At 32.3% G+C, this 27,188-nt stretch overlaps 1 protein-coding gene across 1 annotated transcript; it reads left to right on the top strand.

Annotated features, from left to right (window-relative positions):
- The first annotated feature begins 4,799 nt into the window (after window positions 1–4,799).
- LOC107867512 (probable mitochondrial adenine nucleotide transporter BTL3) lies at window positions 4,800–15,778 on the top strand. Its single transcript, XM_016713783.2, has 4 exons — window positions 4,800–5,513; window positions 10,123–10,426; window positions 12,781–13,248; window positions 15,185–15,778. The coding sequence occupies exons 1-4, from the start codon at window positions 5,086–5,088 to the stop codon at window positions 15,251–15,253; spliced, it is 1,269 nt and encodes a 422-aa protein (XP_016569269.2). The 5' UTR covers window positions 4,800–5,085; the 3' UTR covers window positions 15,254–15,778.
- The last annotated feature ends 11,410 nt before the right edge of the window (window positions 15,779–27,188 follow it).

Genomic DNA, 27,188 nt, shown 5'->3' with positions numbered 1-27,188 from the left:
TACTTAGTGCTGAGTTATAATATAGAGTACTGCTGAATAAATATTGATTTTTCTGCTTAATAAAACATATATACATACATGGAATACTCTATATACCTCACCTCCAAGGTAGAGGTACGGACTGTGTACACTCTTAATACCCCAAACCCTACTATGTGGAATATATTGGATATGTTTATCAGTAGATAATGAGTCCGTATATCCTTCCTCATTTATCAGTTTAGGTTTTAAGCAAGATACGAACTTGTGACGCTTACCTATACATATTCCGTGAACCTCAAGCCTGGAGGCATTGTAACTTGCAGAAATATGTAACGATGAATTGTATTTGATATTGGGGTCAAGGTTTTCCTTCCAGAGAAAAACCATCTCTATCTTACATAACACTTAAAATTTTGGGTGAAAATGAAGGTACCAGGACCGGTTTGCGTGTAGCTCAACCATTCTATTGGGTACCTGCTACCCACATCTACATAGGTACTAGATACCCACAACAACATACCCAGAATTGAAAAAACTGCAACAACAACAACAACATTCCCAGAATACTCATGAATTGGGTAGAGTATTTGCAGACCTTACCCTTACTCAAAAGTATTGAGGTTGTTTTCGATAGACCTTCGGCTCAACTAAGCCTTAGGCAAATGAAAAGAAATCATTATTACATAATTGAAAAAACTGCAACAACATTCCCAGAATACTCGAGGGTTGGATTGGGTAGAGTATATGCAGACCTTACCCCTAATTCAAAAGTATTGAGTTTGTTTTCGATAGACACTCGGCTCAACTAAGCTTTGGCAAATGAAAAGAAATCATTATTATTAATGATTATTATAATTAAGCTAATGAAGAATTGAAAAGCCTAATCATTCTATAAGTTTGTCTATTGTCGTTTCCTACTTTTCCTTTCTTATTTTCTTATTAAAAAACTAACATTAATTTACCCTCTTTTCCTTAGGAGGGGTAATTTGGAACGGAGAAAGTATTATGAATAACTATCATTAATCTTCTTTAATTTCCTATGCAAGAAGAAGAATCAATCAATCAATCAATATATATATATATATATATATATTGCCTCATCTAAGGTCAAAGGAAACATCGCATCAGAAAGGGTCGTCATTCGCTCGATATTAAAGAAGTATCTTAACTCTTCTTTTCTTTAATATGAGAGTGTAGACATTCCGGTACAACTTGATTATACGGTAGATCTAGCATCATTTTTCATTCATCAGGCTTGGGAAAGGAGGTAGATGCTCCCCCACCCGAATCCTTTCCGGCGCAGTCTATCATTTCTAACAACAATTTTGAAAAGAAAAAAGAGAACGAAAGAAAAAGAGATAGAGTTCAAACGCTTTCCATAATAGGTACACGAGAAATGTCTGGATTCATTTTATAGTAGAAATGTCATAAAGTGCGAACCAAGATCCATGATACAAAAATCAAAACCAATATATATATTACTACTCTTAGAGATTTTCAATGCTATTTATCCTTTTTATGATTGTTTTTGCATATAATTGAGTTTTCTCCTTATTTTAAATATTTATGTGTTTAATAAAAGATGAAATTGTTATTTTAAATGAATTTAATCAAATTAAAATGATAATTACAGTTACTATTATTGGCATTGCCAAACTCTATTATAATACTTCTTTCTCTTCTTCAGTCTTTTGGTATTCCAAATGAGGACATGCATTATAAATATTAAAGAACATTTGTTTTAAAATCTTTCCTCGCTCTATTATTATCTAAGTTTAAAAGAAAAAAGAAAAAAACGACTCCTTTATTACCTAAGTTTTTATTTGAAAAACCCAAAGGTCACACTACAAAGACAAATCTCTTGATATTAATTAATACTAATAATTATATTAATAATTCACAAATTAATGATCAAAGAGATAAGACAGTCAATCCTTAACAATTGCATCTATATAATGGATATTGGGCTTATGTATTTTGGTATTCAATTTTTTTTTATTGTTGTATATTTTTATATGTTGAAAGCTTGAATTCTCATATTATGTTATAATTGTTTGGTTTTTCTGGTCTGAATATTTTATTTCCTAAACTTTTTACATTCTCTTTAAATTTTTCTCTGCTTGTCTTTTTCTCTTTAAACTAAAAATAAATATATACATTTTTTAATCAAATATATACATAGTTAAATTTGATATTTCTCTCCTTTGCATTTTTTTTTTCCAGAATATGAAGAGAAGATTATAAGGAAATTGCAAGTTTTGAAGAAAGAAGAGGGAGTGAGAATTAGAGGACGAAGTCTCATTTACAAGTTTGATATCTGAATGTGTGCAAGCATTTAAATCAAAGGAGCAAAATCTGATCGTAACTGCGGCTTGAGGGATATTACATGCAATTTCTATCTATTTATCTTCTTTTTGTTTTATATATTTTATATGTCCTTTAATTTTAAACTTATTTTAGTATAGTTTTTTGTTTAATCTATAAATTTATGTAAATTGTTTGATATTGATTTTAGATATTCTGCAGGTGAAATTTTGAAAAAAATTCAGAAGAATTCAATGTCCGTTATTGTTCATACTAAAAATTAAATCTATCTGTTATTTTCCCCTTTTAATCTACTTTTGTATTTGATTTATTATCTTTCTTTTTCTTTTTATCTTTTTTATTTTTAATTAAATTACAAATTTATTTGTAGACTTGCATATTGATTTTTGGATATGTGAATATTAAGATTGAGATTGAGTATGATATAAATAAAAAACCATTTAAAATTTACTATCTCAATTATGTTTTTGAATAAATTATTTCAATTGATGTATTTTAAAACCGTGCAAAGTGCGGCTGAATTCACGAGTTAATTAATAACATGATTATTTTATTATAGTATTTTCATTAAATGATGTTTACATTATATTTTCATTATTAGTTCATTAATTGATGATTGATCGCAAGAGAATCTCGACAGCCCAAATGCCCAATTGATTAGTCATCTGAATTATCAAACTATAATGTGAGTTTGATTTCTCATTTTATAGTTTTCTTCTTAACTTTGTTTTCTTACCCATTTTCTTGTGAAATATTTGCATGTATATATTGAAGAAATTAAAAAAATTAATGATTAATTAATGCCATAAAAATTCTTGACACCATTCATGTAACTGATTTTAAATATAATTATCTGTAATTTTAATATTTTATCGTATCAAGTAATTACGTGTAGTTGAGAAATGACAGGTGTAATTATACTATAGCTTTAGGGTATGGCGGGGGAGGGACGGGGGAAGAGGAGGATTGAGAAATAGTGATATAATTACTGTATAGTGTGTTATTGTAAGATAGTTTTTAAAATTTGTTGTTGAGGTCATAGACAAACTTAGTTTATATTGGTTGATGTTTTCATTGGTAGATTACCTTTTATTAAATATTTAAAAATAATGCTGTAAAAAATGACACTTGAAATATTAGTAGTAATTGTTTTATTTTTATTGTTGAACATATGGCCCATGATGTTTTTGCATAATATGTGTTTAATTTAAAACTTTTATTATTACCTTAATTAAAGCATTATTTATTTGAAGATAATCTAGATGTTGGAGCTCGTGTCAGCACGGGCTTAATGTACTATTTTTTGAATATTATATGCTATTTTTTATCTCAATTTATACGATACCGATGAAATATCTGATAAAGTCAATCAGATTTGTAATATATAGTTTTATTTTAAGTTGTTAATTATATCAGTATGATTTAAGACTTTCAACGTAATTTTAAGTAATATCCTTTTATCTTAATTAATACGACATCGATAACTATTGTAATCTATAATACTTTTTTGACGTTGTAATTTACTATTTTAAGCTGTTTGTTATTGTAATTTATAATACTTTTTTTGTTCAAACTTTTGTGGTATTGGTAGTGAATTTAGACTTTAAAAGTAATTTAAGTTTTAAATTATTGTAATTTATAATATTTTTTATTTCAATTTAAGCGATACTGATATAATTTATAGAGTAAATCAAATATCACGATTGAAATAGCGAAACAAACATGTCTTGATTGACTCATAATAACTAATTAAAAGTGATATAACAAAATTATTATAAAAAATACTTGTGAAATTTTTTTAAGTGAGTCTCACATAAGATGTCAAATTAATTTAAAACATCAAAAATTAATTTATCATTTTATGTTTATTTCACCTTTTTTAAAAATAAATATTATCAATTTTTATATAATTAGATGACTCATAATAATTAATTATAGGTTATATAATAAAATGACAATTGAAGCAACTGAAATAGTCATGTCATAAATGTCTATTTTATTTTTTAAATATTATTAATTTTTTAATACGTAAATATTATATAATAATTAATTAAGAATAATATAGTAAAATCATGAAGCAAACAAGCATCAGCTGTCTGCTTCCAGCCGCCCACTCACGCGCATATATATAGTAGTAACTAGATTTTAAAAAATAATATATACCTCGAATATTTACTGGTTGATAAAATTTAATAGAGTAATATTTTTGTGTGGACATATATTTGTCAAACATGAATGTTTATCGTTTGACAATCAACTTTTTAACTTTTAAACATTAAAACATTTAATTATTTAATTATAGTTATGCGATCACACATCAATTAGTAGTTACACTATACTATTTAGTAATCGAAGGTAAAGAAAGGAAACATAACCAGGAAATTACAAGATAAAAAATCAACCAATCACTAATAATTAAAAATTACGCAGCTAACAGTCAGAGCTACTAAAATTTGCCTAGATAATTATACAAATTCAATTGTAAAATGCCTTTCCAAAGACCCTAATTCTGGTATACTGACACATCTAAGCAGATTTAGTTGTTCAAACGGAGAATATAGGGCCTGCATTATAGTTCAATAATAATGATGTTTTCCCCGGAGTATAATAATGGTGTACATTGATACCACACAAAAAATAATCAACAAGCTTGAAAGCCGCTCACTGCGGCGACATAAGCAAAGGTGACCGCCATTTCCCCTTCCATTATCCCATTAAATGCCAAAGGATTTCAACAAAGTGTCTCCTTATCTTCACTTTGCTTAGAAGAATTTACGAATGACAGGACTTCATAATATCTGGTTTAAACATTTAGAAAGTCAAACTATTGTAGAAAATCCAGATACAATTTTGTTTTCTGGTGGATTATTTCTTGACCCATTAATTCCTTCCTCAATTACAACCACTAATTTTCTTAAAGTTTCGTCAATTGATGATTCTAGTGAGTTACATTCTCCCATTTGTCGCCATCGTCGACGGAGACCAATTCGTGTCAATTTTGGGGGTAAATTCTTGTGTTTGAGTTTGTCAGTTAAGAAGAATACTAGTGAATGTTTGTTGAGTAATGGAGATGAGAGTTCAAAGGTGAAGGAGAACAGTGAAGGCAACGGAGATGTGAGGAAGCGGAATATTGGTTTACGACGACGTGGTGCAGTGAACACTAGTAAACATTTGTGGGCCGGAGCAGTTGCTGCCATGGTGTCAAGGTTAGTGTTTTTCTCCCGTATTGTCTTCATTGTCGTTTTCCCTTTTTCGTAAATACTTTGATTTGCTGTACTTGAGCTGAGTGTCTTTTGAAAATAGCCTCTCTATCTTCACGAGGTATGGGTAAAGTCTACGTACTGTGGGATTACATTGGATATGTTGTTGTTGTAGCCTGTTTGTTTACTTGAATTTCAAATTCGTTATTGGAAATTTGTTGCTGATATCCTAATATTAGGTGTATTATATTTTATGGATTTTATGTTCAAATGTTGTAAGTGCCATTTGGCAAGTTGTGATTGAATTTTGAATGTAGAGGAGAGAGTTTTTCTGTTCTTCGTGACAACAACAACAACAACAACAACATACCCAGTGTAGTACTCTCACAAAGTGGGATCTTGGGAGGTTAGAGTCTATGCAGACCTTACCCCTTCCTCAGTGATAGTAGACCCCTGGCTCAAGGAAAAATAGTTCAAAAAGAAGTAACGGAAGTGAAAGCATAACAAAGCACATAGAGCGGTAACTACAACAAATTAATATGATAATCTAAGTACAAGAAACTATAGAAAGAAAAGGACAAGAAACTACAAGAGCAATACCACGACTACTAGTATGGACGGATAGCTAGACAACGCACTACTACCTACTAACCTTCTTTGTGACGTGGGAATAATTTTCCTCTGTAAAAGTTATGGATTGAAGAAAAGGAAATTACTGCTTATGGTTTTCGCTAATTGATGTTGTTCGTATCTGTATAGATCGTTGGGTCATTGTAATTTCTTAGTCTTCGAAGGGACTTTGTCTTCTTTCGAGTGGAGTGTCATAATACAAGGAATTCCACTGTTAGGGAGATTCCAGATCAAAACAATCAAATGCATTAGTTACAGCTTAAAAGTACCTATATAACGGGAGAAGTATTTATTTTCTTGAGAGGAAGGGGTGCAGTAATCATAAATAGTTATCGTACTTTCAGGAAAATTAGAACTCAAAATCTCAAGGATTTAGCACCTCAGCCGTGCAACTTCAGCAAGAAATTATAGCTAGTCTGAGAGAGTCTTAATAGTTGGAACTTGGAACAGTGCATATGGAAGTTCATTCATGGTCTTACTTAAAACTTAGTTTTTATTTCACTAAAATTTGATGTGGTGTTTGCTAGGAGCATTTTGGTTAATGTAAATGTAACAGATGTAGAAGATATATATAGCCGATCCAGCTGGTTGGTTAATGCGTAGTTGATTGATGATTGATTACTTTGGTGTTCGCTGAGTAGAGCAGGATGCATAACTTCTATATATGTTGAGCAACTCCATAATTGTTTCGGGTCTAGTCAGCAGAACAATGACAGATGTTTTGTGGACAAAAAACAAGAAGCACTGCGGACAGATTTATAGCCTGGAAGAATTATTACATAGCTGACTTTTCTTTTTGCTTCCTTGCACTTGATCTCCTATGTTATTCTTAAACTGTGGTAGGGAATTTCCCATATTGCCTTTGAGGTAAAACTGCTTGCTATCTGCAGTTTACCTTCTTTCTTCCTTGCACACATTTCAAAATAAAGTACAATGATCAGGGAGCTAGATGACGAGTTCTTTTAACATTATGTAAGGGAAAAATTAAAATGCCCCAGGGCATTACTGACCCACTGTTAGGATTCCATTTTCTAGTCTTTTTTTGCTGATTAAGTGGGCAGTGTCACTTAGGAGATTTTCCCAGGTTTTGTGCATTCGTATGTTTTGGCCTCATAAATAAGTACAGAAAAACTAAGTGTGAACAGAAAAAGCAAATTAAAATTTTCACAACTATTACTGCAAAAGAATGTATAAACTGGCTTATTTGTTTTAATGGGAGTCGACCGGCTCTCTTGGTGTTGGTTGTCTGTGAAACCTTCTAGACATGCAGATGCCCAGTTGACCCTATCTACAACACCGCCATATCTTTCTTTACTTGCACTTGAAAGTTGGAAGCTAAGAAACAAGGACTGTGCCAGGAAGTTTCAAATATATGATAGGAAAAAACTGTGAATATGAGATAGAAAGGATGAATATGAGGTAGAAAGGGGTTGAGTTCCTTTTGCAGAAAACAATTAATTCAGAGGCCTGAAATTTCAGTTTAGGATATGGATAAACTGTGATTTTGTGGATGTGGAAAAAAATGCCATGTAATGGAATAGTTTCTGTAAACCGTTGTCCACATGTATAAGTGCTGGGAAATGGACGAGTCTTGTTGGAGATTTATCGTGATAGTTTTCTGCCTTGAGGTAAGAAACCGTAATGGTTAATCAAGATAGCTTAATAAAAGTAAAAAGAATTAGGATCAATGTCAAACAAGTCAGAATGTGGACATACTTACTTTAGATAATCCGACATCACTATGTTGCTGTTACGAATGAAAATGTCATGGGTCTAGTTATGCCTCTGTTGTTGTTTTAAGGTAAAAAATGTCAAATGAAGCATTTGGATATGATGTGGTGTCTGGTCTTACCTTCTTTCGAAGCTCCCCAATCCAGGAGTAAACAGTGGCCCTTTCCCTATTTTGTTCCCTTGGTGACTCGAAACCCCAACCTCATTGAGGTAGTGGTCCTTTTTACTAGGTTATCCTCCCTCGTCTTGGGCTTTCTTTTCACAATCAAAGGCCTATTTTCTGTTAAGTCATAAATCAATGTTTTAAGGCTTGCATGGTTATCCATTTTGCTCAAACTTTGAACCTTTGTCTCACTTTGCAGTTACTTTCCTTTTAGATGAATATTGTTTTATTTTTCTTGGATCTTGTCAGCTTAACGTCCATCTTCTTGAAATAAAAGCATAACTTTTTGGTTTGACACACTTTCTACACTTCAATCCAACATATAGATGAATCAGAAGTAAACTTCTACACAAGAAGTGCGACATGTTACTCATAAAGTAATCCATATTTCTACGATGCTATGACCATATAAAAATCATTGTTGTTTAGTGTTATTCTCTTCTCTCTTTTTTTTTGCTTGAAGACAGGAGATGGGGTTTAAATCTTTTTGAAAGTCAAACAAGACACTCAAATTGAAAAGAGGAACATCACCTAACCCCCCCCTCCTTCATATTTGGGGGTGGGGGACACTAAATGAAAGAGGCATATCCATTTTCTCACCCGCCTAAGATTGTTTAGAGACTTATTCAGTAGGTCGTCCTTCCATACGGAATGGAATTCCAAGGTGTCTTGCTTGCATCACTTTTGCTTTCCCTTACTTCTGAATAGTGAAAGATTGAGCCTTGGGTTTAAATCTTTTCCCAAGTCAAAGAAGACACTCAATGAAAAGAGGAACATCATGTTTTGACCTAAACAGTTATATCTGAATACGTCCTATAAAATCCCCCAGTAGCTGGGGTCGGGGGTTAAGCGTCCGATTCGACAATAGGCACTAAATGAAAGAGGCAAATCCATTTTCTCACTCACCTACGATTGATTGGAGACTTATTCAGTAGGTCTTCCTTCCCTATGGAATGGAATTTTAGGGCGTCTTGCTTAGATTACATTTGTTTTTCCTTACTCCTGAAGTGAAAGATTGAGCCTTGGGTTTAAATCTTTTCTAAAAATTAAACAAGACACTCAAAAATGAAAAGTGGAACATCACGTTTTGACCTAAAACAATTATGATCTGAATACTTCCTATTAAATCCTTTAATTTGGATTAAGCTTCTAGATATTCCTTATGCTCAAGTTTTTAACTTATTCTTAATCATACTGTTCTGAATACAAAGAATTTAGATTTTGTAATCCTTGAGTTAAAGATATTTCCCTCGTTTTGGTAAGTAAATATTTGCAGCTTACAAATTGCCTTTATCATCTTTTGCAGTTTTCTGCAATTTGCACCAAGATGAAATTTTGGAAATGATTGTTATTCTGAAACAATTCAGAGCTTTATATAAAGGAGAGAGAGGGCTGGTCCATTCATTTTTTCTTTTTTGGAATAAGGGCTGGTCCATCCACTCCCGGTTAATTTGCCCCTTCATTCTTTTTGAATCTTCGTACACTTTTTTTGAGTCTCCATACGCCTCCAATTCCTTGTTCTCTATTCCATTTTCTCTCTAACATTGCGATGTCCAGAGTCAACAACTAATTGTAAAACTTAACTTCTTTCAACAACAACGTACCCAGTATATTACCACTACCTCAGATGTGAGATAGAGAGTTTGTTTCCGATAGACCCCCGGCTCAAATTAAAACAATCTAGACAATGAATAGTAAAAGAACAAGATACAATATAAATCAACATATCCAATAATACCAAAACAAGATACAACAAGTAATACGGCATCCTACGCTCATACTAACCTTCTACCCTAATTCGCCTCCTCCACAACTTCCTATCCAGGGTCATGTCCTCGGTAAGTTAGAGCTGGTCCATGTCATGTCTAATCTCCTCCCTATTAACTGCTTTATATTTGATTAATTGACATTTGTTAAAATAGTAAAATTGGTAAAAGATAGTCTAGTTTATCCTTCTATTCTTAAATTTTAGATAGATCATGCTTTCGAAGTTTCTTCTGAAGTAGTTAACTTCGCGTCGATCTTGAACTCAGTTTCTGCTTACAATTATCTTTTCCATCAATTCTGTTTGAATAAGTCTTGTTTTATCAGAACTGTTGTTGCTCCACTTGAAAGATTAAAGCTGGAATATATAGTTCGTGGTGAACAGAAGCACCTAGTGGAGCTCGTCAAAACAATTGCAGCTACTCAAGGCTTGAGAGGCTTTTGGAAAGGGAACTTGGTGAATATCCTTCGTACTGCTCCTTTTAAGGCGGTTAATTTTTGTGCTTTTGACACATACAGAAAGCAACTCCTAAGATTATCAGGAAATGAAGAAACTACTAACGCCGAACGGTTTGTTGCTGGTGCCGCAGCTGGAGTGACTGCTACTGTAATGTGCTTACCACTAGACACTGTAAGTCATGAGTTATGAGAGATGGAAAATTGCATTTTTTATCCTTTTGATATTTACAACCTTTAACTAAACCCATCTATTTCATCTATAAGCACATATAATTGTCAGTGCATTAATTTGCATTTTGATCTAAGCACTTAAAACTGTCAAATTTAAGAACTTTTTTTTCTAGTACCATTATTCTGTGTAATTGTTTTCTTTCTTTACTACTAAATTTTTTAATCCACAAATAGCAAGAGAAAAGGAAAAGAAGAGAACTCTTTTCTAGTCTTTCATAGACATTCTTTTATGTTGCTCATAGTTCCTCCTTTCCTTCGATACAATTTCTCACCCTTGAGCAATCCAACAAGGAAGGCTGCCAATACAAATTAAATACAAAAAGAGGCCTAACATGTGCAGTTAAAATAGAGGTATTTTGTCACATAATTTTTTGGTTTAAGTTCTGCAAAATTCTAGCTGCTTGTCTGTTTGGTCTGTGTCATTCATAGATAATAGGTTACTTCCAGTAGAATGGAGACATGTTTTTGTTAGAGAGTTTGATTTGCATTGGAAATTCAGCAACCGTAAAACAAGAGATTCTTTATATGAAACAATTAGTTCTGGAATTGGAGGAAAGTAGATTGATGTTTTTGATCCTCTATCTTCAAGTGTTAATAATCATGTACCTATCTCATTTTGGATCCATGACTGTCCTATTTCTCTTGTGGGTACACTAGGTATGTTATTGTTGTTATAGACTGTCCTATTTCTCGTATATTTTACAGTTGAATGGAATCATTCGGTAGTTGCGCTGTATCTGCTTCATCTTCTGATGAGTTATTTTTTTGTGTTCTTAGTTTTCTTGGTGAGTTGGGTGTGACAAGGGGAAGGAAAGCCAATTAGTGGCAGAAAGGACCAGGGAAGGTGGGACCTTACAAAAAAAGAAGAGGTCTGGTAAGGTGGGCCAGTGCTTGAGGAGAGCCTCGGGCTGTGGACAAAGAGTTTGATGATTAATACACCCTTATCAACTTCTGCAAACTTTAAGGGGTTGTTTGGTAGGATGTATAAAAATAATGCAAAATATGGTGTGTTAGTAATGCTTGCATTAGTAATGCTAGTACTAGTAATGCTTATATTAGTTATATTGAGATTTTTTTTATGTGGTGTTCGGTTTGGTATATTAAAATAGCATGTATTGCATAATGTTTTTTTTTAAAAAGTTTGTTTACAAAAATACTAATATGGTGGAAAGCATATAGAAAAGGAGAGACAATATGTTTTTAACCATGCTAATGCATGCATTAGAACCGATTGCATTACTAATATCGTGGATTTCCTTGTATTAGTAATACACCTCTTAATACCAATAGAGTATATAACTAATGTTGCATTAGTTATACATAGGTTGAAAAAGTGTACCAAACAAGGTAAATATACAAAGCTAGTGCATGCATTAGATTTTCTAATGCACTCTACCAAACGACCCCTAAAACTTTTCTCGTCCTCAAGCAAACTAATTCCCGAGCAAGAACACACGCTATTAAGCACATCATTGTGAAGCATGACTAGAAGACCCTTAAGCACCCCTTTTTGTTTTTACTATTTATTGATATGCATACGGTGCTGAAAGATGGGAAGAACTTTTGGAATAAAGAATATAATAAAACTAAGAATCTAGAATTTTAATGTGTCATTTAGGATTAGAATAAAACTTTGTTGAGAAGTTGAGGATTTAGTTTTTTTTTTTTTCTAAATCAAATAATAGAAGGGTCTCAACTGAAAATGGCATACATGGCAGGGCAAAGGAGCAAAATTCCCTATATAAAATTTAGTACAGTGGCTACTGATCAGAAAAAAGAAGAAAGATTTAGTTCAGCAGCTTCGTCCAAGAGAAAAACAAGGAAAGAGATGGAAGAATAGAGCAATTTAAGCTTCATCAGGGAACCAGCAAATAAAAATGGGTGCTGGATATTGTCTGTTATTGTTAATATGGGCCAAACTAGTTTCTCCCTTATCTTTCAGGTCTGACACTTGCTTCCAATATAACATAGTACATGTTTGAATTTGTGCATAGAATGATATTCTGTCAACCATTAGCATCAAAGGCCTGGTTTTAGTACATGGTTTTTTATGTCTCTGATCTGAAAATAAAAGCAGCTGCGCTGAAGTCTTCTGTAAGAATGCATAACAATCTTTTGTTTTTAATAAATATGAATGTGTAACGTGTTCACATCATCTGATGTCCTTGTTAGATTGATTTTTCCTTTTTCTTGATGATGTCCTTATCAGATCGATTATCCTCCTAATGGTTGGGGAAGTTAATTTGCTGGCTTCTGCTTATTTCCAATCTTGTCTGATAATTTTAAGCCTTTCAGATCAGGACCAAGTTAGTGGCACGGGGTGGAGAAGCCTTGGGTGGTGTGGTTGGAGCTTTCCAACACGTGATCAGAACTGAAGGATTCTTCTCTCTTTATAAGGGACTAGTACCCTCCATTTTGAGTATGGCCCCAGCAGCTGCTGTTTTTTATGGTGTATACGACATATTAAAATCAGCTTATTTGCATTCACCTGAAGGCAGAAAAAGAATAGAGTATATGAAGCAACAAGGAGCAGAGCTCAATGCTTTTGACCAGCTTGAGTTGGGACCTATGAGGACCTTACTTCATGGTGCTATAGCTGGTGCTTGTGCTGAAGCCGCAACCTATCCATTTGAGGTCATTAGAAGGCAACTTCAATTACAAGGCCGAGCATCTAAACTGAGTGCCTTGGCAACTTGTGCGCAGATTGTTGAACATGGAGGAGTTCCAGCTCTATATGCAGGACTAATCCCTAGTTTACTACAGGTACCAGTACCTATGTAACCATGCCATTGTCATATTTCGGTTCAAGTGACTTCAATATATATATATATACATACATACATATATACATACGTACATGTATACATATATATATATATACGTACGTACATGTATGCATACATTTATACATACGTACATGTATACATACGTACATGTATATGTAATTATAAATCTCCAAAATAATAGATAGAAATACCGCAAATAAGGCCATTGCCAACACCCATCAAAGGAGTAGTTCCCCACTCAGGAGCTACTTTACCATATTCCGAATTCAATGGTTTTAATAAAGCTCCTACTACACAATTCATTGGTATATGTATATATACATACATACATGTATATGTATCTATATATATATACCGTATTCCGAATTCAATGGATTTAATAAAGCTCCTACTACAGTTCATTGGTATATGTATATATACATACATGCATGTATATGTATCTATATATCTATATCTATATCTCTCTCTCTATATATACATACATACATACATGTGTGTGTATATATATATATATGTATGTATGTATCTCTATATATATGACATATAAATATATATATATAGATGGCTTAAGTCATCGGCAGACACTTAAAGTTGTCTCGAAAATTCACTTAGACCCTCAACTAAGGCCTGTACGTATCAGGTCCCTAACCCACCCGAATTTTGATCCAATCAGGCCTTTTTGGCCTAATCAGCAACAGGCATAGAGTGTGTGCAGTACACTCGCCTGATGTGGCAAAATTAACCAATTAGAGAAAACACGTGGCAAAAAAAATAATTATATTTAATTATCATTTAATAATAATTTCTTAATTAAAAAATTAAAAAAAAAAGGAAAAAAACACCCCCCCACCCAACCCAGTCGTCGTCTTCTCCCCCCTCCCCCGCCCCTCATTTTCACACACACACACACACATATACATGGACATTAACTCTTTAAGAACAGTTAGCCTCAATTCCAACTAATTGGCATCGCTCATACAGAACATTTGATTCTATTTTTAGCTAATTCCCATTGATTCAAAATGATATTTCTACGACAACATCCATCTTAGATAACATTCACCCCCATCATGTAATATTGTTGGGCCACAACTGAAAGCACACTTAAAAGAACAATTGCAATGCTAATTGGTGCAACAATTGGGATTTTGGTGGCCTTTTTTATTGGGAAAGTGTTGTTCACTGGTGGTGGCCAAAGATGATAGAAAAGAAGTTGAAGAAGGAAGGTATCCATGGCTATCCCTATAATGGTGAAGATTGATTAGTGATTTTATCGTTGTTAATGGAGTTGCTGATTTTATTGGTGATGGAGTTTCTCCATTTTGTTGCTTAAAATTAATGGCTGGAGTTTCTCCATTGAAGAAGCCATCTTCAATGGCTTCTTGTTGCTTCAGAAGAAGACACGAGCAAGTGGTGGTGGTGGGGCGGGGGTGGAAGGAGGCTGGGGCTTTTTAAACAAAAAGAAATTAAAAAAATTGTTATTATTAAAAAGATATATTACTAAAATAATTTAAGTGTAGATTTTTTAATTAAAAAAAGTAAAATATTATTTTTTCTACTATTCACGTGTCCAAGGATAGTCCTTGCCAAATCAGCATTTTGTGCATGATAGGTACCTATTTTAACACTTGAGGTGCCTGATAGGTACAGGCCTTAGTTGAGGGGTCTAAGTGAATTTTCGGGATAACTTTAAGTGCCTGTCGATGACTTAAGCCTATATACATGTGCATGTATATGCATACATTTGCATCTACATATACATGCATACATATACATCTCTCTCTCTATATATAAGATTATATTATTCAAAATTTCAAGCATATATCGAGGGTTTGTTTGAATTCATTTTCTTTTCAAATCTCTGTTACTATTAAGACTTCCCCTTTCTCACTTGTCATGTTCTGAATCTTCAGGTGTTACCTTCAGCCTCCATAAGCTACTTCGTGTACGAGTTCATGAAGATTGTTCTCAAAGTGGAATGAAGGACATCTGTTGCTAGGTAGTGAGGTACAGAAGCATTGTATTACAATCTTATTCATCACATTTTATTAAAGAGGTAGAGTTTAGTTTGTTGGACAGTGAAGCTGAACTCTCTCTTAACACTTGATGAAATTCTTAGCTTAGATTCAGGCCCACCGAGTCGATGCTATTTTGTTCTTCTCTATCCCAAAAGAAAGACAAAAAGTTTATCAAACACAGGCTGGTGTGTTGTTGCAAAAGAAAAGGTTTTATCAAACGACAACCAGAGCTATATGAGCAAAAACCAACGGAGATAACATCAAAATGAGTATTGAGATCGTTAAAAAAATGTAAAACGAAAAGAAGGATGTTGTATTGGACAGTGGGTGTCGGGCACTCGTGATTATTTGAAAATTCTGGACATTATACTCCCTCAAAATTCTGGACATTATAGTCCCGTTATCTCAATTTATTTGTGTCAAATTCTCTTGTTTTCAAGTTTAACCAACATTTGGAGTGGATATTGCACTTTTTTTTTTTGTTTTTCACTCTAGGGTGTTGTTCAGTGGTAAAAGAGGTAAAAGATGTGGTTGAGGATCCTGGTACCTTTTTTTTTTGTTTGTTTTTCACTCTAGGGTTTTCAGTGGTAAAAGAGGTGAAGGATTTGGTTGAGAATATCCTGATATCTTAGGTTCAGAATCTTGTGGAAGCAAAAGTACTAATTAATTTCTTTGGAATTTTTGGATATATGTGTTGGTGGGAGGTAGCAGGTACCTCTTAGAATGAACGCAGATGCTCACATGCTAATAGTATGCCACAATTTCTCCTCCTTTCCTTCCTACTTAGTAGGCGTTTGGACATGAGATGAAATAAATATTGCATTCTGTGTATATGTGGAATTTTTGTAATATGTTTAGGGAGTTAGATTTTTTGTAATATTGAAAATATAAGTTGTGTATTTGTGTAATTTTTAGATAAATATTTGGACATGTAATTTCATCTCTTGAATCTCAAATTCTAAAAAAACGATGATTGAGGTCAACTTTTTAAAATAGAGAATTAGACCTATAAATTTATATTTTGTAAAAAAAATTATTATTTTAAATTTTACAAAACAAAAAAGATTTATGCTCGGCTGGATAGATTGTTTGTACTAATGAAAAGATTATATTAAAAAATTACTAGTTGCTATTATTGTTAACCAAAAGATCTTTATAAATTGTGTACGCGAAAGTTTGTAATGGCAAATTATTACTATATTATATATATAAGAGAATATCAATTTTTGGTAGTCCTCACAAGGTTATTATAGTAATTTTAATTAATTTTCAATCTTCTAAAATTGTAACACTTTGGACGATAGATGAAGTTATTTTATCCTTTTTCTTGTCATATGGACATTTGCACTTGGTGCATATGTCATGAAATGAGAAATTATTATTTAGTTTTTTCTTGTAATTTTTATTGTTTAACTATTTTTTCAAGAAAAGATTATTTTACTTTACTACTACATATAAGAGAGGATCTCCAATTTTGATAATTTGGTTAATTACATAGGCTTTTAAGTGATGAGTTATATATAAAAAAAAAGGTCATAGTGATACCAAAAAGATCTATTTATCCAACCAAATCAAAAGTTAAGAGCTATTCAAAATTTTGTAGTGTTCTTATATGAAAATAATAATAAGAGAAAATACCTAATTTCTAAATCCTCACAAGGAACTCCATTTTGCCTTTCTACCCCTAATTAAAGTTTCAATAACTTTATAAGTTTTCACCAATTGAAGAAACATCTACAAAAGTATTATGTTGGATTAGATTTACAAAAGTATTTGGTGTAATTAAATAGCCACACATGTTAATTTTTTTTCATACATTTGTCCTCATTATTATTTTATTTTATGATATTTTTATTTGAATTTTTGTAATTGAACTATATATAGTATTTTTTTCACAGATCTCTTCTTGTTCCTCATTAAATTACTTATTTTTTTTTTACTTATTTCTTATATTAAAAATTAATTATTTTTATTACTTATTTATTTTAGTAAATCATGAAAGATTTATAATTATTTTTATATTATTATTATTATTATTATTATTATTATTATTATCAATTAATTACATAAAGTATTCATAACCAAACTTAAGTTTCTAAAACATAATTAGTAAGGATAATTTTATATGTTTTACTCTTAATATATTAAATTTTAAAGTTATTTGTCAAGTCAAAAAAATAATTAAGAAGGAATTGAGAGAGTACTCTTTTCTCTCCCCTTTTCATTTTTTTTGACCCTTGTACTAAAAATATTTTTTTTTACTTATTATTTTAGCAAATAAAGAGAGGTTTATTATTTTAATTTCTTCCAATATTACTTTTATCATTAAGTAACTATACAATATAATAGTTGTCAATCATATACTTTTAAATCATAATTATCGAGATAAATAAATAATTTTTTTGTAAATAACTTCTTATTAATAGGAGTATCAAATCAACAAATGCAAAATAAAATGAAACAGATACAGTGCATATATATATATATATATATATATTATATTTTAGTAAAATTTGTGCAATTTTGAAGCTACGATCTCATTTCCAATCAGAGCATTTATTATTTTTTAACAATACTTATTTTTTTTTTTGGGTGTGCTTGGTACAAACTTGTATTTTTAGTAAAAAAATATTATTTTAATTTTTTTTTAAATAATGTGTGTTTTACTTATTTTCTTATATTCGATATGTAAATAAATATTACTTAAAAATCATTTATATGTAAGTTAGATAAGTATTATGAGAGGTGGGGTATGGGGTAGCAGGGATGGGAGCTACAGGTGGGGCGAAGACAAGGTGTATTGAAGAGTGAAGGACTCAATGAATCTGAATTATAGAATATAATTTTTCTACTTTCACGAAGTCATCTTTATAAGTCTAAAAAAAACTTATTTTCCTAGATAAAATAATTTTTTATCAAAAATCTATTAAATATGTAAATTTTGTTAAAGCATGCAACACATCATTTATTTATTTTAAATTGAATTCTATATCTATTTGTATTTGCTAATTATCACTTCATACTTGCTTTCTCATAAATAAAGTCCTTTAAAAGTTAAGGAGAAGGACAAAAATAGCCTTTTGACCAAAAAAAAAAAAAAAACGACACGAAAATGACCCATGTTTCAAACTCTCATTTTTTAGCCATTTCGGTAGTTGTGCAACTTGCTTTGACTTTTTTTTTTTTTTTTTTAAATTTGCTGATTTTATCTTTTTTGTTTTACTTTTGTTGTTTCTCCTTTTGCTTCTTTTATTATTATTACCAGAGGAGCATGACCCGTGTCAACAAGGGCCCCACATTAAGATATTTATTTATCTTTTCAATCTTGATATATTTAAATAAACATTTTTAATAATAGGATTGCATATGTTTTCTAGGATTCATTCGAAATCTAGCATGAGTTCAACATATGTTATTTTAATATGTATTTAGATAATTTAAGTTGTTAACTGTTGTAATTTATAATATTTTTTATATAATTTTCAAATTAATATACGTTACTTTTCTTGTCCAAATTTTTGTGGCATTGATAGTCAATTATATTTAAATAATTTAAGTTTTTAATTATTGTGATTTAAAATACCTTTCTTCTATTCCAATTTCAGTGACACTAATATAATTTCAAGAGTCGACCAATATTTTATATCTTTTAAATTTTTTAAGTTGTTAATTATTGTGATTTCTAGTATTTTCATGTAATTATTTTGAAATATATAACATATTAGATTATTTTTAGATATTTTAAGTTGTTAACTATTGTAATTTATAATACTTTTTATGTAATTTTGAATAATATATGTTACTCTCCTTGTCCAGAGTTTTGTGTCGACGATAGTAAATTATATTTTTTAAATAATTTAAAATTTTGATCATTGTGATTTATAATATTTTTTCTATTTCAACTTATGTGGCACTGTCACGACCCGAACGAGGGCCTGACCATGACAGACATCCCGAATCATGAAGGCCCGGAACGCCCTTCTCTATCTGGTAATCATGCACAACATTCATATAATAAAAGAGATGCGGAAACATAATCTTCTATGGAAACATGGTCAATTCTGAATTCAACACAAGTATGAAAACTGTAAATTAACTACATCTAAATAACATCTGACTCAGTCTGCAAAATCTTTACTACATGAAAATCTGACAACTGTCTGAAACTGGGACAAGGCCCTCAGTAGACCAAAACTAAAATAAGTGACATAATATGAAAAGACATGCCTTCTGAAATAGAGAAGGCTCACTACTGCACAATTTGATCAGCTGTTTGAATTATCTGCTGCTTATCTAGACCCCTAGATTAAGTCTCAGAACCTGAGAGGTAAGGGGAGGGGGGTCCAATACAGATGTACTGGTACGCAGAGCATATCCAAAATAATCATTTATAAATCAACATATATGAGAGCAATTTAAAACAGTTCAAAAGTATATTATATAGTAAGAAGTCACATGGGCATTTTAAAGATTCTGTAAAAATCATCTCAACTCTGAGAAATCTGTGTTACTTTTGCGCTAGGTGGTATACCCTACAACTCTAAAAAATTCCATGGGCTATATGGAAACTGCCATTAACTCGACAGCGAAGCCCCCAACCCAAGTGTACCGCAAGGGTCGGAGTCTCAGAATCTACTACGCCACATGGCTGTCGCCAGCGTACAATAATAATCTACCCCTATTGGCAAATACGATTTCAGGCTAAGAGTTGCTTGAACTCGCGCCTTCTTCGGGTAACCACCTAACCCTATTTAAGCCCCTTTTTAAAACTCTATCAAAACATGCAGTATCTGAAAACATACTCTGAAAACATGCTCTGAAAATATACTTTGAAAACATACTTTTAAAACGTACTCTGTTATGGCATAAATACATATGGTATCGTCATACTATTGGCTTGCAAGTCACATCTCTGAGCCATTATTAATCTGTCGTAAATCTCTGTTTTCAAAACACAAGTTTTGGGACCACCATTTCAATAATTCAATTCACAGAAACTCTTTCTCAAACCTCATGTAAACACATGCAAGGAACTCATCTTTATCAAGCATTTCAGTAGTACAGTACAAGGTGGTCATGTCAAAGTTCTCAATTCACATGCAATTCTTTCTCTTAAACACAAGAACACATTTAGATCAAGAAACACCCTCTCAACAATTTCAAATCATGCTCAAATGCTATAATGCTATATATATATATATATATAATCTATATATATAATCTATAATCTATAATCCATATCTATATCTATAATCTATATCTATAATAAATTAAAAGTGTGAAGACCCTTAGAAAAGTGATTTGAACTTTTTGCGCTTCATTAAAAGATTGTCCTTTAGATAACATTATCTTTTTACTATTTACTTGATAATATTTAATTAATTTTAGGACTTCAAACCCAACTAAAATCGAATTCCCCCCTCCCCCTCTTTTTTAGGAACTACGTATATTTTTTTTTAAATGAACTCTATTTTGTATTAAATAAAAGGAAAGTAAAAGTCTATCAAAAACTAAAAAGGGTTAAAAAATCAATCATATTTATATAATTTCTTTATTGAAGAAAAAAGTTTTGAACTACTATAAATTGAGAATTCTTTTAGAAAAATACAGTAATATCTAATATGAACATATGGAACAAGATATATTTATTTTTGTTCTTAAATGATTCTTTATTATTTGATTTGAATTTTCTTATTTTTTTTGGTCGCCAAGATACGTCAAAGAAACATATTTTTGTAATATTTAATTTACTTAGATGCATTGATTTCGTAGTTTTCTTTTTTCTAATTTTGTAGGTATCTTGAAGATGAATGATGATTATGATGATATAGACAATTAATGATCAAAATTTTGAGTCATATAAAATATTATGATTATTTTTTCTTTCTAAAACATCAACCGTAATTTAAGGGGTTGTCAATATATTTTACACCTACCTCATTTGTATCTTTGATATTTACAACTACTATATATCTAATTAAATAAATTCTCTTACTATTTGAATAAATACCGTATTTAGTGTAGCGTTTAAATACATTATAGTGAGGTACACGCACGAGGCGCGTACACCTAAACTAGGTTATATATATATATATATATATATGAGAAAGTGGAAAGAAAAGGGTTTGGGGGTATTTTTGTCATTTATAATTTTATCCAAGGATAAATTAACTTGGGATAACTTATACCACCAAATATGTGGTATAACTTATCCCGGGATTATTATTAGTCCCGAAATAAGTTATCTCGAGTATTGCCAACCAAACAATGTATAAAAAAGTTTATCCCGGGACTATTTTTTTATCCCGGGATAATTTACCTTAGTACCTCATACCAAACGACCCCTTAGTAGTTATTTTTGTCTAGTGCAAATTTTGATATTGAGGTTGATGACTTGAATAATCCAAAGTTAAATGTGATGTGGTGTGGCAATATGAACACCCACATTCTACCTGTGTATAATCAGTTATAAATTTGAACATCATATATCAAGTAAATCATGTTTCTTTTTGTTATTCATTCGTTTCAATTACTTATGAATTTTTTGAGTATTTTGTTTCTTTCACAATATTCGTGAGTAATTGAAATGAACAAATGATCAAACAGTGCAATGTTTAAATGATAAATAACATTCAGATTTATAACTGACAATACACACATGTAGAATGCGGATGTTCATAGTGCCACACGACACCATATATAATTTTGGATTCTTCAAACCCTAAACCTAGTGTGAAAATTTGTACTGAACGAAATGTAGAATTCTGACGTTCATAGTGCCACACGACACCATATATAATTTTGGATTCTTCAAGCCCTAAACCCAGTGTGAAAATTTGTACTGAACGAAAACAACTACTGAGATCCAATTCAACCTTTTCAACCTTTCCCACTATAACTTGACATAAAATAATAATTTTTTAACATATTTATCTATGTTCGTCATCATTTCAAAAGGTACATAACCAACAAGTCTTAAAAAATCAGTGAATATATATAATTAAGAAAATGCCAAAAATGAATCAGTTCAAGAGAAACATGAGAAAATTGAAGGAAAGGTGTCTTTTAAGTCTTGAATAAAGGATTGGTGACATTGACCAACAGATAGAGTCAAACATCATTAGGAAACTTGATTAAGTTAATTGTGAACTTGATTAATATTTTCAAAACTTTCTAATTTTTTAAAAAATACAAATCAACCCAACGCACACCCCTCTTCAATCCAAATCAACCACTCTCTCTCTCCAGCTTCTCTCAACTCTCTCCCAACCAACAGTTCTGCAAAATTTCTCCCTTCAACCTGCGATGACAAATAGTTGGGCGAGTTGCTTTTCGACTTTCAACCATCAATCGACGTGAATACTTCTCCGGCGACAACAACTTCGAGTTCTTCGTCCTCCAATTTTCTTTTTCACATGTAAAAAATTATGAAGAAACAGAGGAACTTGAGCCAACTACTCTTCTGGTATTGAAATGTGGACTGAATAAAGCCATAATTCCTGACATTTCTGTATTTCTTCTTCTCGTTGTTGTACTGTTGATTCAAATTTGTTGGTGATTTTTGGTCACAATTGATGTTCTTAGTGTGTGTGTGTATATGATATGCTGGTGTTGCTGGGTTGATTTGTTGTTTGTCTTGGTAGAAATGGTATTGCAATAGTTGAAACATCTGATGTAATAGATGAAACATATGATGCAATAGATGAAAATTTGATACAACAGATTAAAAATCTGATGCAACTATGAAAATCTGATGCAACAAATGAACAATCTAACAGATCATTCATCTGTTGTGACATACGACTCTTCTGTTTGGAAGAAATCTAAACAATATTGATCCAACAAATAACTGATTAGTGATCTGTTTTTATTCTTTTCAATGGTTTACTCTTCATTTTACAATAGATTAGGACTGTTTTTATTCTTTTCAACGATTTACTCATCCATGCAATAGGTCGGTTATCTGTTGCAACAGATAACATACCTGGTGCAATAGATTAGTGATCCATTTTTATTCTTTCCAACAGTTTACTCATCCGTTGCAATAGGTCGGTTATATGTTACAACAGATAAAATATTTGGTGCAACAGATTAGTGATCTATTTTTATGGTTTCCAACGGATTACTCATCCGTTGCAATGGGTCAGTTATGTGTTGCATCAGATAAAATACCAGGTGTAATAGATAGTGCTGTTTTTATGGTTCCCACGGATTACTCATTCGTTGCAACAGGTCGGTTATATGTTGCAACAGATAACATACTTGGTGCAACAGATTAGTTGTCTGTTGGAACTTTTATATTACTGTTATGCATTAATCAATTATAATCTATATTATGTTCCTATTAATTTAAGATAACATGGCTTCCAAAAGAAAAGAAATCGAATCAAGACCAAGTAAAGGAACAAGTGCAGCAGCTCAGCTACATCCACCACTCTATGAGTTTGCTTTACAAGCGTTATTTTAATCAGGAGCAGAAGATAATGAACACGGGAAGGAGGAATCTTTTAAAAGAGATGATCCAAATGCTAATAGCCCTTCCGTGGAAGAGTTGGTCAAAACCTTCAGCATTGATCGTTATCCTGTGAGAATGTAGTGCGATAGTGCCACAGATTTAACGGGTGATCTCATGGTTAAGTCAGTCATGGAAAAATCTTTTGACGCCTTCAGAAAAATACTTCGAGAATAAAAATTGGATTCTTATTTCAGGAAAAGCTGCTTTGGGCAATATCTTGATTTGCCGGAGGACAAAATGCTCGTTTCCAGATGAAAATGGTATATGATCTTCTCAAGCGCAGGTTTATGTATGAAAACAAAGATAAGATGGATGAGGTGTGGACAAATTACTATGGCATGCCTGTTTGTTTTGGTTGGGAGGAGTTTGCCATAGTTACCGGACTAAAATGTTATCCTCCTTCTCCTTCTCAAGTTATACCTACTCTGACCCAAAAAAAGCACCCCGCACACCCAAAAAAAGAAAAGGCAAGTTGAGTGATCGTAATGACCGGGTGTCCATTGTTGGTCCAAGCTTCAAAAATAAAATCTGATTGAAGCGTTGAAAGGTAAAGGACTTTCAAAGAAGCACAAGCAATCATTGTTCTTGGTTTGGTTTGTACATAATGTTCTTTGGGCGTGAGACGTTAACAACAACATAAGCCTCGATTTAATAAATATCTCTGAGGATCTTGAGGCATTTAACAACTATCCTTGGGGTTATGAAAGCTTCAAAATGACTGTCGAATATTTGTTGACTCTGTTAATGCCAAAAACAGTTAACTTATATGGTTTTACATGGGTCATGGTAAATATTTCTTTTATCATGATATGATTCGTTATTTTTTTATTCAATAATGCTTTTGATTTATTGGCGTTATGTTATAGGCTTGGGAATTTGAAGCCATTCCTTATTTGAGACAACAAGTAAACTACCAGGAAGAAGTTTCCTGTCCAAGAATTCTGAGATGGTTGTCGGCCAAAATCGATAAAAATGCAAAATTTCTTGATCTTCTCAATCCCCCCAAGGAAGCAGTAAGTCCAATTCTAATTAAGTTTTTGTTTTAGTTAATGATTAATTGATTTCATCATCATTCTTAATATATGTACTAATTTATTTTAGATTATCCATCCGTGGCTTGTTCCAACCAATCGAGAGTTGAAGATGCCATTTTTTCTTACTTTACGGTCTGTGCAAACTTTATCGGATCCTAAGGTCGTTGATGGAATAAAAATAGAATTGTTTGGAGCAACAACCATCAAAAGAAAAATAATTTTGGAGGGGGGGGCTAATGATGCTCCTCTTACCATTTTTGAAATAACAAGCCATTATGATTATGATCATAATGGTTGTACAAATTTTTCTCCAGATTTTGCCGCATCTAGTGAATGTTCTTCATGCAAATGTCAAGACTGCAAGGTGAAACACGATGGAGTGATTCATTCTATTAATGCACTAACTGCTTCTGTAAAAGAAATGACATCTATGAGGGGTGTCATTCCATCAAAGAGGATTTCATATCCAGACACTCCACTGGAGATCAAGGCGGGTAAGAGAAGAAGGAAAGACACTTCCAAGGCTTCATCAATCATAAAAAAAAAGCAAGATTGCAACGTCTCTATCTTTGTCTTGCACCGATGTTCAGTGTGCAAGGGCTACAAAAGAGCAACACGAGTTGAAGAAGGTGAATGTACATCATCTGTTTCAAAAAACAAACAAGCACATATCTGTTTTAACAGATGATACATCTGCTAAAAATTATCAAACAGATGTATACGTCTGTTGCAACTGTTGTCTAACCTATTGCATCAAATTCGTTATCTATTTCAACAGATGAGTCTTATGTTGTAACAGATGGGTCATATGTTCGAAATTATCGTACTGCTCTGATTTACCTATTCAAATTTATCCCAACAGATAATCCATCTGATGCAACATAAGACTCATTTGTTGCAATAGATGGAAAATTTGTTGTATATCTCTACTTAGCATTAACAATTTTGGATTTCCAGGTGGATGTCACAGCTACTGCTGAAGAGCATAATATGACAGTTAATAATCCATCAACTGCTTCCAAAGATGAAGAAAAAGTGGAGCCTGTCAGTTTGAGAGAACGAAAGAATTACCCGTTTGAAGGGTTCAACATCTCGGATGAGGCTCCAAAAAAACTAACACAGTTGATCAATGACTATTCAGAATGGATTGCCGATGGGTTGTTAAAGCATCATGCCGGCAGGAACATAAATCAATTTTATGGACATTGGTTTATACAATTCTTGTTATAAGAACCTGACATTAACACATATAAATCATCATGTAGAAAACAAAATGACGAGCACTACAAAGTGAACGAATCGAGTCTTGGTTTTGATATGTTTGACTTTGTTGTTGCACATCTCGGAACGAAGAATTGATTCTATTTGATGTCACAACCCCAAACTTGCTAGAATGATGAGGTTTAATGGCCATACATATTATTATTAATTAATACTTTATTTAATTGCATCTGTGTATTAATTTTTTCATCACGTAATTTAAAATATTTGATAATATGTGCAGCACATCGATGTCATATTTTACTACCTCTGAAAGAAGGCAAAGTTGCAAACACAAGAACAATACAAATACACAACAGACAATTGTTTGTACAAAGTTTACATCAATAATGCCTACAATAGATATTGTCAAGAGCAGCTGAAAGTTTTCCAAAATGAGGAATGCTTAATCAACTTCATCAAAGGTTTTAGCATTTCGGCTAGCTTACCTTGGTATTTGGTCGACGAAGTGTACATCCTAATCAATTATGGTGATGAATTCCATTGGGTATTGGCTGTCGTCATTCTAAAAGAGAGGCGCATCCGAGTTTATGACTCGATGTCGCAAAGGAGACGTTCCGAACCGTCGTCTGAGATACAAAAGCTGGCCAAAATATGGCCTACTTACCTTGATATGAGTGGCTTTTTGGATCATAAGGTTCGTACTGATTGGTCGACGATTAAAGCATACCGGGATAAAATTGCTAATCCATTTGATGTACAATATGTTGATGGAATTGCTCAACAAACCATTGGTAGCCTGTAAGTTTAAGTGTCATGATTTAGTTTCATTTCAGAAATTTCACAACGCTTGCATGAACTGCAGGATATGGATTATCTATTTTTTTATAACGCAGGGATTGCGGTCCTTTTGTTGCCGCCTATGCCGAGTATTTGAGCGATGGATTACAAGTACCAAATGATGGACTTGATGCCAGATTACTCCACAAAAGATATGCTGCTCTTTTATGGAAATATGGAGAAGCGAAAGCTTAGAAGCCGTATGCAATCGATGTTAAAGATCCATGATGACCAAAGCCGAGTTCCATAGCATTGGATGAAGAACAACTTGTCCATATTGATTAGATCT

This window comes from Capsicum annuum, chromosome 4, assembly GCF_002878395.1.
Source record: "Capsicum annuum cultivar UCD-10X-F1 chromosome 4, UCD10Xv1.1, whole genome shotgun sequence".
In the NCBI taxonomy this organism is placed as follows: domain Eukaryota; kingdom Viridiplantae; phylum Streptophyta; class Magnoliopsida; order Solanales; family Solanaceae; genus Capsicum; species Capsicum annuum.
This window is presented reverse-complemented; position numbering and strand designations above follow the sequence as displayed.

What these genes read in the sequence shown, in the direction of transcription:
- LOC107867512 (XM_016713783.2), top strand. Translation starts at nt 5,086, where the DNA reads ATGACAGGACTTCATAATATCTGGTTTAAACATTTAGAAAGTCAAACT. An exon ending in GTTGCTGCCATGGTGTCAAG is followed by an intron (nt 5,514 to 10,122) that starts GTTAGTGTTTTT and finishes TTGTTTTATCAG; the next exon opens with AACTGTTGTTGCTCCACTTG. An exon ending in TGTGCTTACCACTAGACACT is followed by an intron (nt 10,427 to 12,780) that starts GTAAGTCATGAG and finishes TAAGCCTTTCAG; the next exon opens with ATCAGGACCAAGTTAGTGGC.